The sequence below is a fragment of the Oncorhynchus keta genome, chromosome 11, assembly GCF_023373465.1.
Source record: "Oncorhynchus keta strain PuntledgeMale-10-30-2019 chromosome 11, Oket_V2, whole genome shotgun sequence".
In the NCBI taxonomy this organism is placed as follows: domain Eukaryota; kingdom Metazoa; phylum Chordata; class Actinopteri; order Salmoniformes; family Salmonidae; genus Oncorhynchus; species Oncorhynchus keta.
Genome location: NC_068431.1, coordinates 35,395,367 through 35,408,876, shown reverse-complemented (window position 1 = coordinate 35,408,876; position 13,510 = coordinate 35,395,367). Strand labels below are relative to the sequence as shown.

General features: G+C 40.1%; 1 protein-coding gene across 1 annotated transcript; it reads right to left on the bottom strand.

Annotated features, from left to right (window-relative positions):
• Positions 1 to 2,185: 2,185 nt before the first annotated feature.
• On the bottom strand, positions 2,186 to 13,274 carry LOC118390119 (alkaline ceramidase 3). The gene is made up of 8 exons (XM_052457520.1): positions 12,926 to 13,274; positions 8,900 to 9,010; positions 7,169 to 7,251; positions 6,248 to 6,306; positions 5,684 to 5,785; positions 5,228 to 5,332; positions 4,965 to 5,010; positions 2,186 to 4,352 (listed from the first exon to the last, which is right to left on the bottom strand). Exons 1-8 carry the CDS (start codon positions 13,026 to 13,028, stop codon positions 4,299 to 4,301), a joined length of 663 nt encoding a protein of 220 aa, XP_052313480.1. The 5' UTR covers positions 13,029 to 13,274; the 3' UTR covers positions 2,186 to 4,298.
• Positions 13,275 to 13,510: the final 236 nt, after the last annotated feature.

Genomic DNA, 13,510 nt, shown 5'->3' with positions numbered 1-13,510 from the left:
TAGTCAGCCACCAATTGTGCAAGTTCTCCCACTTAAAAATATGAGAGAGGCCTGTGGGTCTTTCAGCATGACAATGATCCCAAACACACCGCCCGGGCAACGAAGGAGTGGCTTCGTAAGAAGCATTTCAAGGTCCTGGAGTGGCCTAGCCAGTCTCCAGATCTCAACCCCATAAACAATCTTTGGAGGGAGTTGAAAGTCTGTGTTTCCCAGCAACAGCCCCAAAACATCACTGCTCTAGAGGAGATCTGCATGGAGGAATGGGCCAAAATACCAGCAACAGTGTGTGAAAACCTTGTGAAGACTTACAGAAAGCGTTTGACCTCTGTCATTGACAACAAAGTGTATATAACAAAGTATTGAGATAAACTTTTGTTATTGACCAAATACTTATTTTCCACCATAATTTGCAAATGAATTCATTAAAAATCCTACAATGTGATTTTCTGGATTTTTCTTCCAATTTTGTCTGTCATAGTTGAAGTGTACCTATGATGAAAATTACAGGCCTCTCTCATCTTTTTAAGTGGGAGAACTTGCACAATTGGTGGCTGACTAAATACTTTTTTGCCCCACTGTATCTGTAGCGCTGTGTTTTAGCATCGTGCTTGACGAAAGCACTGATGTAAGTGACATTGTCTAATGATGTGTTTGGGTCCACTTCCCTCAAAACGAGTTGTTCAGAGAGGAATTTATGTTTACTGCCCCCTCAGAGACAAACATGAGGAGATGATATTCTGAAAGCCCTTGTTACATTTTTTTGCTGATAATAATATTGACTAGTTAAATGGCATCTCTGTGCACTGACGCAACCCCAAACACACGAGGGAAGGAGAAGGTACTTATAGGCCTGATGAGAAAGAGAGCATATTCCTGAATTTGTTACGTTTCAATTTATCATTCATCAGGAAGCACTTGTGGCTGGACTTACAGAATGTGATGCAGAAAGTCACGTGCGTGGTGAGCATTATTTTTGCGAGGGCACTGAATCACCGGAAATTCCGCAAGTTGGAAAGACACAGAGTTACCTCTGCTGCAGAGGATAAGTTCATTAGAGTTACCAGACTCAGAAATTGGCAATTAACTGCACCTCAGATTGCACCTCACAGAGTAACAGACACATCTCAACATCAACTGTTCAGAGACTGCGTGAATCATCCCTTCATGGTTGAATTACCTCAAAGAAACCATTACTAAAGGACTTAACCAGCATGGCTACCACAGCATGCTGAAGCGATACACCATCTCAACTGTTTTCGGCTTAGAGGGACGATAATTTGTTTTTCAACAGGACAATGACACCTCCAGGCTGTGTAAGGGATATTTGACCAAGGAGAGTGATGGTGCAGCATCAGATGACCTGGCCTCCACAATCATTCGAACCTCAACCTAATTGAGATGGTTTGGGATGAATTGGACCACAGAGTGAAGGAAAAGCAGCCAACAAGTGTTCGGCGTGTGTGGGAACTCCTTCAAGTTGGAAAAGCATTCCTCATGAAGCTGGAGACAGTGTGCAAAGCTGTCATCAAGGCATGGGTGGCTACTTTGAAGAATCTCATACATTTTTGTTTAACACTTCTTTGTTTACTACAGTACATGATTCTGTGTTATTTCATAGTTTTGTCTTCACTGTGATTGTACAATGTAGAAAACAGTAAAAAATAAAGAAAAATCCCTTGAATGAGTAAGTGTCCAAACGTTTGACTGGTACTGTAAGTACATTACATTTAAGATCAAATTCACACAAAGTTTCACATAGACAAATCCCCAGAATACTGCATTGTAAATTACAGCATTTATCCAGGGTTTCACAGAACAGGATCCTTTGGTAAATGTACATATAGCCTCAAACTGAAATATGGCAAGCCTTGCCATCTAGTGGCCGTAAGGAATGAGTGTGTTGGAATCCATCACTAGAACTGCAGTGCATGAACAGACGGGTACAGTAGATACAAACACGTTCAGAGGTCTCATCCTTGAAGCAAATATGTGTGTGTGGTAATACAGGACAATTATAATTATTTAATTGCAGACATGCAGATACCTGTATTCATTGCTAGATAGAGTTAAATAATGGATATTAATTGGCAAATCCATCTGAAAACATACATGTCCAGATGATCCAGTCTGTAGAACAGTGGTCAGAAATGTTCAGTGGTCAGTCAAAACACTATTTTCTCATTCCTCCTTTTGGCAGCAACACCAAGGCTTGTGCAGATATCTTTATTTCAGGTAAAGTTTCTTCATGATATTTTGCGTTGGCAAATAAAAAGACATACACATGAAAATAATTACCCTGTATCCTTGAAATTCCCACTGAAATGGAACAATCCTTAACTTGTATAATATTAATATTAATCAAGTAAATCATAAAACACATGGACATGTAAATGTAAAAATACCTAAACAACTTCACATTTTGCAAGTATAATGCAACTGCAGTCTTGGCATAGATTAAATAAATGTCATTGAAGTCAAAGAGTGTTCCTATGTTACCAAGACGTTGCAGAGAACATATATACTGTAGTCAATATAATTGATTTATTATACCTTTCCCTGCCGTCTCTGTTTCAGTCCTGTCTGTAACCAGCACACTGTATCACCTAGACCAGATTCCCTTAGAGAGGGGAACCTCTGCCACCTCTGGTGTCTTGGGCCTCCCACACCTACGGGGTGTCGGCTCCCACTCAGTCCAGTCAAAACTCTTCTCTGTTCTGGCACCCCAATGATGGAACAAGCTTCCCCCTAACGTCAGGACAGCAGAGTCCCTGCCAATTTTCCAAAAATGTTTGAAACACTTCCTCTTCAAAAAGTATCTTAAATAAGACATTTAATTCATGCTTATGCACTTGTGTTTTCCTACTAGCACTGACATTTGCTGATAACTTCTTTGAGGAAAAATGTACTTACTATGAATGTGATATATGGTTGTCTGACCTAGGTCTCTCAAGATGAATGCACTAACTGTAACGGTGTCTGCAGGCTTCCCATTCGAAACAGTTATGACTTGTTTCTTTTATTTTGGTCTTTGGCAAGGTTTTTTTGGGCTGTTCGTGCACACAAACATTTTTAGATGGAAGCCAAAGTCGGTAACCAAACTTTACGCTCCTTCGTCGGTGATTGGTCAACAGTAGGGATTCTTCAATGCTGTCATTGTTAATGCTTCATGTTTGCTGTCATTCAACTAGAGATGAATCGTTTTCATGCTAATTATTTCACTTGAGAAATACTGCACCAAACATTTTAGATGTAAAGTTCAGCAACTAAGATCTCCTCAGAAAAAAATGTAAAAATTAATGAAACATTTCTTGAGTTATCATTAATTTTGGACGATTTTGAGAAAGTGTTTACTGGCTACGGAGTTTCAATATGGACAAACAGTAGTAATTGCTGCTTTTTTCAAGCGAAGGGCATTTATTTTTTTAAACCTCTTTTTCTCCCCAGTTGATAGTTACAGTCTTGTCTCATCACTGCAACTCCCATACAGACTCGGGAGAGGCGAAGGTCGAGAGCCGTGTGTCCTCCCGAAACACGACCCAGCCAAGCCACTCTGTTTCTTGACACAATGCCCACTTAACCCGGAAGTCAGCCGCACCAATGTGTCGGAGGAAACACTGTACACCTGGCAACCGTGTCAGCGTGCATGTGCCCGGCCCACCACAGGAGTCGCAAGAGTGTGATGGGACAAGGACATCCCAGCCGGCCAAACACTCCCCTAACCCAGACAACGCTGGGCCAATTGTGCACCGCCCCATGGGTCTCCCGGTCGTGGCCAGCAGTGACAGAGCCTGTACTCGAAACAGGATCTCTAGTGGCACAGCTAGCACTGCCTTAGACCTCTGCACCACTCGGGGGGCTCAAGCGAAGGTCTTTTAAGGGAGTATATGAACACTTGTTCGGCTAAACATCAGCCGAACCAAAGCATGCGGAAGGCTTATGTCTCTCTGGATAAGAGCGCCTGCTCATTTATGTTGAAAAAAAATAGGGTAGTATAAACCAGTTCCCAGGTCTAAACATAACCAATGAAAAATACAGCCAGCTCAACCTGACCATTTGACATTATTATGGTTTGTGAATATGCTAAAATATCATATTGCTGTACTTGGCAAATCCACACAGTGTGAAACAAAAGGGTCCCTGGAGTGGTAGGTTGGGGGGTGACCTGCCAGACCTCTGGTAGTGGGGTGTACAGTATGTGTCCCAGAGACAGCAGAGGGGGAGTTGGCAGACTGGCAGGTCAGGTCCCATTGCTGATGCCTGTTGTATGGTAGTCACCCTCCTTCATGGTCCCCAGCCACTCAGCTTGTCTTCTGAGCCTCCATGTGCAACATGGGCCACACTCCACATATAAACTGATTGAACACATTGTGGACAAGTGTTAGGTTGTTGTTGATATTATGGTGCCATACAGATGTAGGATCTTAATTTGAAAAACCTCTTGTGTATCATAACCTGAAGTTCTGATTCTGAATGATCTTCAGGTATGATGAGTATTAGAGAAGGGTGGAGGGGGGCTCTGCCCAACAGTGGGCAGGCATACATGCATCCCTGCATGCAGCCGTTATGTATATGAAGATAATAATTTTATAGAAATTGCATCCCCAAAAAATTCCTTATCATAACCCTCAGTCCATAAATGCATACCATAGAACTTAGTTATGACTGATTGAATGTCATGACTGAATGTCACACTACACATACTCAACTATATTTTCTATTCCCAACACCAATAATCTACTTAAAGAGGAACGTTCGGTATAAATATTGTTGGACTGTACAGGACAACAGCACACTGAAGAGGGGAGATAGCAGAGTCATCTTCTGCTCAAAACCTCACGCTCTCTAGGTGTGGGGGTCTTGATTTGATCACCCTGTCGCAAGTAAAACTTGTAGAGCCTACATCTGTATACACAAGCATAGAACTGGGATGTGTTGAAGAACTGGGAGGATGAGAGCACGCTTACCTTTACTTTTGGTCTGTGTTTGAGGTAGATTGACCGTATCTGGAGGCTACATGGCAACAGAACATCCTACATTTTTCAGTAACACATTCTTGTAGAAATCATCTGACCATATCCCTACTCAAGATTACCAGTCTGTTCTTAATATAATTATGTTCTTCAAGCAGAATAAATCAATTTTAGTGGGAACAAATACAATGAGCAAACAAACACAGTAGAAGCTTTATAAGACCTGTAGAATATAGACGGTTCAGTGGATAGTTTACCTGAAGAGTATGTGTAGGTAGGAGCCCAGGCCTGTGAGGATGTGCCACCAGGCATGGAACTGTGTCACCGCCCCAACAACAGGGGGCAATCTCTGTCTGGTGGATCTAAAGGAGAGTGAGGAGTAGAGAGTTTTACATTTGATTCTGTCCACAAACGTAGAATCTTAATTTGAGACAGTTTGCTACAGCAGGTAAATAATCCTGCAGCAACAGGAAAGGATTATAAATATTGGCCATTTTTGTAGAGATTGATTAAAAATGTTAAAGGAAATTCAAGTCAGAAATTTGAAAGTGGAAATTACAAACTTCAGAAGTCTTTTTAAACCTCAAATACAGGCCAAGTTAAAAACATTTTTGCATTGCAGGAAAGTTCTCCTTCAACATTGAGATCCTACATCTAGGGAAATGGATGTCCATATTCTGAAGTCAGCATGTGCAAATTGTTTGTATATTTACCTGAGTGAGTCACATGCCAGATTATCAATGTTCCACAACAGGAACCCCAGCAGGAAGACACTCAGGGAGATGTAACACATAGGTTTGAGCCAGGGGTAGACCCTGCAGTTAAAATACAAAGTCATATGAGATGTATAAACTATGTTATAACATAGCCCTACTTCAGAGGAGGCTGGTGGGGTGAGCTATGGGAGGACAGGTTCATTGTGATGGGTGTAATGGAATCAATGGAACGGTATCAAACGCATCAAACATATGGAAACCACGTTTGACTCCATTCTATTTCAGCCATTACAATGAGCATTACAATGAGCTTTACAATGAGCTTTACAATGAGCATTACAATGAGCTCCTCCCACCAGCCTCCTCTGCCCTACTTCGTACTGTGGTTTCTGAAAACGTTGTCATCCAGAACCACAAATATCAGCATAATAGCAGTATCCAATGGTGAGTGGCTATTATACAATTCAAACGTTGTAAGGACAACAAATTTACTGTTGACCTCTTAGTTATCAATTAGTTTCCCAAACTACTGAGCCATGATTCTACCACATTGCCACATACCATGTAACTATGAAGATAGAACGCATCACCAAGCAGGCTACAAGCGCACCATACATGACCTAAGGACACAAAAAGAAGAATCTTTAGTTTTGAAAAGCAACCAAATTCAGATCTGTGTCTTATTTTAAAGTAGCCTAATTCTGGTGTTTTCACTAGAACAAAGGTGAAATTAAGTACGAGGTGTGTAATGCACACGTTTTCAACCAGACTTCTCAACCCCTAAAAAAGGATAACACAGCATGTACAAGGTTCAAACACGAGGTTGTGCTAAATCCAAGCTCAAATAAAGACTGCTCTTTTGTGATGGTTGATGAGACGTATAAATGGATGGTCACAGTTCGTGTGTTCTATCTAAATGAGTAGCAAATCAAACTACACGCATCAGCTTGGTGTGAAACACCAACTAGTTGAAACAATATGCTGACACTATAACGTCCTCCAAAACAGACTGTTGAGGGCATGTTTATGACTAAACGTGTGCCACCATGGAGCAGTAGGTTAAGCAGAGGGGGCTCTGAAGTGTAAACAAAGGCTGCTTTGTCACTTTGTTTCTGTTGTTGTCAAGCAACACAGACACTTCTCTAGACTCTCAATATCCACAGCAACACTGGCTATTGTGGTGGTATGCTAGAGAGGAGTTTATATAAGTGTAACCTGGGCATATAAGATTAGTCAAAGCGATAGTCAAATAGGTGGTGTATGACATGTTGTACGACAAGTGACAACACTGAAATATATTGCATTGCTGAATACAACTGCACAGAGACATCTGAAGTGACATGCCACAATAGCAATCTAACAGGACCTCATGTCTGGCTGTTTCCACTTTTAGCCAGGGGCAATATTTACTAATGAAACAGTGAAACCTAGTACCAAACAAAGAGCATGCTCACTGAAGAGTGCAAATGTACTCTCTCTTACCTGGTGAAATACTGGCTCTTTCCATTGTAAATACACCTGGGGGAAAAAAGAGAAAAAAGAGAATGCAGATAGTGACATTAGTTATTGACATACAGTAATGGAATGAAAATGGACACAACAGTTACAGTCAGGTCCAAAATTATTGGCACCCTTGGTAAAGAAGAGGAAAAAAATACTTTATAAAATAATACAAATAGTGAGCTATATTGTATGCACATTTTTTAAATTCTATTATTTTATACTAATACAAATGCTCAGAGAAAGATTTTGTTCAACAAGCAAAAAATCTAAATCAAAAATAATCTGCATATGCATCTTTCTTTCGATGCCAAACCCACCACTGGTGTGCGTGGCCAAAGAGCTCTATTTTCATGTTATTTGACCACAACACCAGTTCCAATCCAAGTGCCAATGCATTTGAGCAAACTCCAGGCGTTTACATTTGTTGTTTGCTCTCAATAAAGTATGTTTTCTGGCAACCCTTCCAGAGAGCATGGAGGTGGCGTAAACTTGGTCACCGGAAGATACATGAAAAAAAAAACTGTAATTCTCCAGCTTTGGCCCTTTGCCACCCGAACCATCTTCCTTACTGTACGTGGGGACAAGATATACCTTTGTCCAATAACAGAAAACTTGACCACTGTTCCAGTGGTTTTAAACTGAATTGTTGCCCTAATAGTGGTATAGATGTAGGATCTTAAATATGAGCCAGTTTGGTACAGCAGGAAAATAATACTGCAGCAACAGGAAATGACAATTATTATGTGGATTATAACTAATGAAAAAATGTTGGAGGGGTTGATACATTTTTCAGTAGGGCAAATCAAGTCTGCCATTTTAAAGTGGAAATTACAAACTTTAGAAGCCTTTTTAAACCTTGAATCGACTCCACTTTTGCATTTCCTGCTGTGCACTAAAATATGCATATGCATTAGAATAGCAATGATTGACTGTGGGATTTAATAAGTGACATTAATAAGTGTTTTCTTGGGATCATAGCTTTCACCTGGATTCACCTGGTCAGTCTGAAATGTCATGCTGAGACATCAGAGCAGGTGATACTAATGTTTTGATTCACTTTTCATTTATACTCAGCATACTGGATCAAGCATTCCATTCCAGCTAAACAATGGATATAATGTATAGCGTAAAAACTGAACAGAAGAATGGCACACATCAAACAAGCAGCAGGAAGCACAGACATTCAAACCATTCTCAAATAAACAGTTGCATCATGTCCTTTAAAATACATATTCTTCAAGCCCTGTCTTAGCAGGAGCCCATCTCCTTCATCTACACTGATTGCTTACGTGGATTTAATAAGTGACCAGGGATCATAGCTTTCACCTGGATTCACCTTGGTTAAATCCACTTCAAACAGTGTAGATGACAGATACTGGACAATTGAAACATGATTGTGTATTGCCATTCCAGCAAAACAATGGTATTTGCACAGGTTTGTGTATAATGTACGCTCAACAGTTTCCCGTTTGTCAAGAATTCCAAAATACAGTCTAAATGTGCAAATACATATCTAAAATGTATTAAATAAAAATCAGAGATCAGTAATATTTTACACACACATGAACGTACCCATAGGCAACGATTTCTGATGAAAAAACTAAATGGTAAAAATGGGTGGATATAGCATTTAGGAAATAAACTCCTCATTTGTATTATAAAATATTAGTAAATCATACTAATAGTTCCTGATGTGTATGGAGCACCTACCTGCCAGTCCCAGAAAAGAGTAGACGTAGCGGAACTCTAGGCCGTCTTTATACGTCTGGATGGCACCGTAGATGGGAGGCAGGATCATAATGAGGTTGCTGACAGTGTTCCCTGTACAACAAGATAACAAACAGAGCAACTGTCAGAGGAAGACAAGAAAACGTGTAGTGTATGATAGCAAACAACCACAATCATTTGATGTCTGATAGAATTTCTAATAGTGTGTCTCTTAGCAGATGGAAAACTAGAGAAAGAATAGTGTTTACTTTCTGTAAGCAGGTCCAATTTATAAAATCAGTAAGATTTAGACTGGTGAAATTAGTTATTTATTTATAAGGCCATTTTAGGAAAACTGCCATTTTATCTATGCTGTCTTCTGGCTCGAAAGGAAAATGCATAAAAGCATGGTCCTTTAATTTCTCAGCCCCCTGGTCTTGGAATCTCCTCCAAGCCAACCTAAAACTACAGGACCTGACCCACTTGGCAGTTTCGAAAATTGGCATCATTAAAAACATAATAAAGCCAACTGTATTATCATGGAGTTTTGCCATAACATGACAGTGGGTGTGGGATTCTCAGAAAGCCTGTAGGGCAGCGTTTCTCAAACTTTTTGGGGCCAGGGATCTCTTTTGTAATAGAAAATTCACCAATGACCCCCTCATAACTCGAGTGAGATAGAACTAGCATAGACAGAGTTTTACTGCTGCACTCACAATCTTTTATCACTCATATCATTCAAAAGGGTATCCAAGAGCAAATTACGAATGCTGAGTTGCAGGTTTTTATCTTGCAATGGAATGGAGCTCTTAGTGTTAAAGATAATTATCATGAATAGAAAAATGTTGCGGTGCCTGTGTAACATGCTGACTAAACCAGCCCCGCACGTGAGTCCGTGTGCGCCATCGCATGACCTGCCCCCAAATTAATGTAGTTGGTTCACAGTTGGTTTTGATATTTTAATCTGCGTATCAAGATCGCGTCTGGTGGTTTGTCCACACCAGACGCGATCTTGATACGCAGATTAAAATATCAAAACCAACTGTGAACCAACTACATTAATTTGGGGGCAGGTCAAAACGCATATGAAACTAGCTGTTTCTAGCTAGTTTGTCCTGGGAGATGAACATTGGGATGTTATTTTACCTGACATAAATATGGTCCTCTTTTTAGCTAGTTCTTTGTAGAATTTTCACCCAGAGTTTATTTTAGCGCTTGGCTACGCAGATGCTCGTTCAACATGCGAGTGTGGTTGTGTGGTGTGGTTGAAACAATGATTTATATTAACACTAGATGACTAGCAGGGGACGCTGTTTTGAAGCTATAGTGCCTCCATCTTGGTACTCCCCCACCAATGTAAAACATATTTTAGAAGCTATATAAATGCATTTTTGAAATATACAAAAAACATTTTCCTTAAAGTATATATATATTTTTAAGTACTATTACTAATGTCCACACTGCAACAAAAATGCTTAAATACATGTACTTTTATCCTTGAAACATTTTACTTAAATACTGTAGAATTCCAATCATTCCTACAGTGCCTTCAGAAAGTATTCACATAGCTTGACTTTTTTTCACATTTTGTTGTGTTACAAAGTAGGATTAAAATGTATTTAATTGTCTTTATTTCTCAACGATCTACACAAAATACTCAAAAGTGTCAAAGTGGAAGAAAAATTCTAAAGTTTGATTTTAATTTGTACAAAACACTAATATTTCTTCATTAAATAAGTATTCAAACCTCGAGTCAATACATGTTAGAATCACAATTGGCAGTGATTACAGCTGTAAGTCTTTCTGGTTAAGTCTAAGTCTTGCTTTCCATACTTGGATTGCGCAACATTTACCCATTGTTCTTTTCAAAATTCTTCAAGCTTTGTCAAATTGGTTGCTGATCATTCCTAGACAAACATTTTTCAGGTCTTGCCATATATTTTCAAGTAGATTAAAGTCAAAACCGTATCACAGCCACTCAGGAAATGTCACTGTCTTCTTGGTAAGCAACTCGTCGTGCTGAAAGGTGAATTAATCTCCCAGTGTCTGGTGGAAAGCAGACTGAACCAGGTTTTCCTCTAGCATTTTGACTGTGCTTAGCTCCATTCCTTTGTTATCCTGAAAAACTCACCAGTCCTTAACGATTACAAGCATACCAATACCAATAACCAATAACATGATGCAGCCACCACTCTGCTTGAAAATATGGAGAGTGGTACTCAGTAATGTGTTATATTGGATTTTCCCCAAACATAGCACTTTGTATTCAGGACTAAAAGTGAATTGCTTTTCCACATCTTTTGCAGTATTACTTTAGTTCTTTCTTGCAGGATGCATGTTTTGGAATATTTGTATTCTGTCCTTTTTACTCTGGTTAGTATTGTGGAGTAACTACAATGTTGTTGATCCATCCTCAGTTTTCTCCTGTCACAGCCATTAAACACTAACTGTTTTAAAGTCGCCATTGGCCTCATGGGGAAATCCCTGAGCAGTTTCCTTCCTCTCTGGTGACTGTGTTAGGATGGACGCCTGTATCTTTGTAGTGGGTGTATTGATACACCCTCCAACCTTCACCATGCGCAAAGGGATATTCAATGTCTGCTTTTTCATTTTCACACATCTACCAATAGGTGCCCTTCTTTGAAAGACATTGGAAAACCTCCCTGTTCATTGCGGTTGAATCTGTGTTTGAAATTCACTGCTCGACTGAGGGACCTTACAGATACTTGTATGTGTGGGGTACAGACATGAGGTAGTCAGTCCAAAATCATGTTAAACACTATTATTGTGTCCATGCAACGTATCATGTGACTTGTTTAGCACATTTTTACTCCTGAACATGTTTAAGCTTGCCATAACAAAGGGGTTGAATACAGTACCTTTTTTTTTATTCAAGACATTTCAGCTTTTCATTTTTTTTGTTTGCATTTGTAGAACATAATCAAAAAACATCATTCTTCTTTGCCATTGTGGATTATTGTGTGTAGGCCAGTGAAAAAACAACCTCATTTAATCAATTTTAAAGTCAGGCTGTTACAACAAAATACGGAAAAAGTCTAGGGGTGTGAATGAGTGATGCATGGGTTGACTCATAACCCCCCCCAGTTATATCCGTTGGGCTGACGGGTTTAGGGTCATTCAATATTGTTTGGATGAAGAGCGTGTGTGGCGGGCAGGTTGAATAAAGAGAAAACAGTACATAAAAAAATCCAGAAATGTATACTTCTTGTGCAATTTATATCTATAGGCTACACTGAGGTTTTTCATTCATTATTGTAGGCTGTCTGGCATTAGTGCGTAAGCCTAAGGTTTAGGGTCAAACTGTATGCAGGCCAAATAGTCTACACGCCTATGGCCAAATGTTTTTGGGAGCGGGCAGAAAAAGTTTAGTCACTCCACAGAGGCAAAAGTGAAAATGTCGGAGTTTAATTCAATAAGAGAAAAGCTGAAGAGTTGAAAATAAAAGATGGCCATAAAAGTAATGTTTGGGAAAGATTTGGTGAAGTGGTAGCTCTGTCAGGTCTGGGATTCGACCCAGCAAACTTTCGGTTACTGGCCCACTATGCTACCTGCCGAAAGAGTCTATATTCTGAAGCCATCTTGTGGCGCATTTCGTTGTACACATGCGCAAAGCGACTTTTTAATGTGCCGTATAGATAGCCTATTACAGTAGCATACTTGTAAACAGTTAGGCCTACTTGAAAGAGCGCGGTGCGGCTGCAGGTTCAAGTGAAGTTGTGACTCATTGGCGGGTCTGGCATCGCCCTAGGCAAGAAGCACGGTCGAGGTGACGACACTAATGGTAACTTCTACCTTACCGGTATAAAAACATCAAAGCTGTATTTAAATGTAGAAATAACAGACATGATCTAGCCTTCTGGCGCGAGCGTACGGGAATGGCACCACCAGGCATAATGTTTACGCTATTTCTGAGACGGCTTTCCGCACGGAGCCACATCCGTATTTATTGCATTCATTTTTGTTTTCTATTACTAGTTTTGCAATAAGCATGGTGTCAGCTGTACTTACAGAATTCTGCGATGTAGAAAGAGACGACATAATTATCCTCACACCAATCTAGCGTTGAGGTTGGCCGCCCCCAGTATCCCAGCCTGTCTGCGGATGGAGCCATGATGGAAAAAACGATCGGGCAGTTCTGTGTGTCTGCAGTCCAAACACTTAAAAGACACACCCTATCCCCTCAACCCTCAAATGAAGTGGACACTTCTGATGACGTTTCATGACGTCTGACGAGTATACACTTACAGGGCGAGGGAGGAAGGAATGATTTTTGTGTGTGTGAGTTAAGGAGTGCAGCATCTTTAGTACGAACGAATTATGACCGAAAGGCGCCCTCCATCCCCTCAGTTACAACCAATTGTATGTATTAACCCTAGATGACTGACAGGGGCGCTGTTTTCAAGCCTCTGGGGCCGCCATTTTGGTACACCATAGTAAAATATATACAGTACCAGTCAAAAGTTTGGACACACCTACCCTTTCCAGTGTTTTTCTTTATTTTTACTATTTTCTACATTGTAGAATAATAGTGAAGACATCACAACTATGAAATAACACATGGAATCATATACCGGTACCCCCTGTATATAGCCT

Excerpts from the sequence above, each read along its gene's own strand:
- LOC118390119 (XM_052457520.1), bottom strand. The coding sequence starts at position 13,028 with ATGGCTCCATCCGCAGACAGGCTGGGATACTGGGGGCGGCCAACCTCA. Across the intron at positions 9,011-12,925 it reads TTTCTACATCGCAGAATTCT|GGAACACTGTCAGCAACCTC; the intron begins GTAAGTACAGCT and ends CTTGTTGTACAG. Across the intron at positions 7,252-8,899 it reads CTCTTTTCTGGGACTGGCAG|AACTAATGTCACTATCTGCA; the intron begins GTAGGTGCTCCA and ends CTGTATGTCAAT.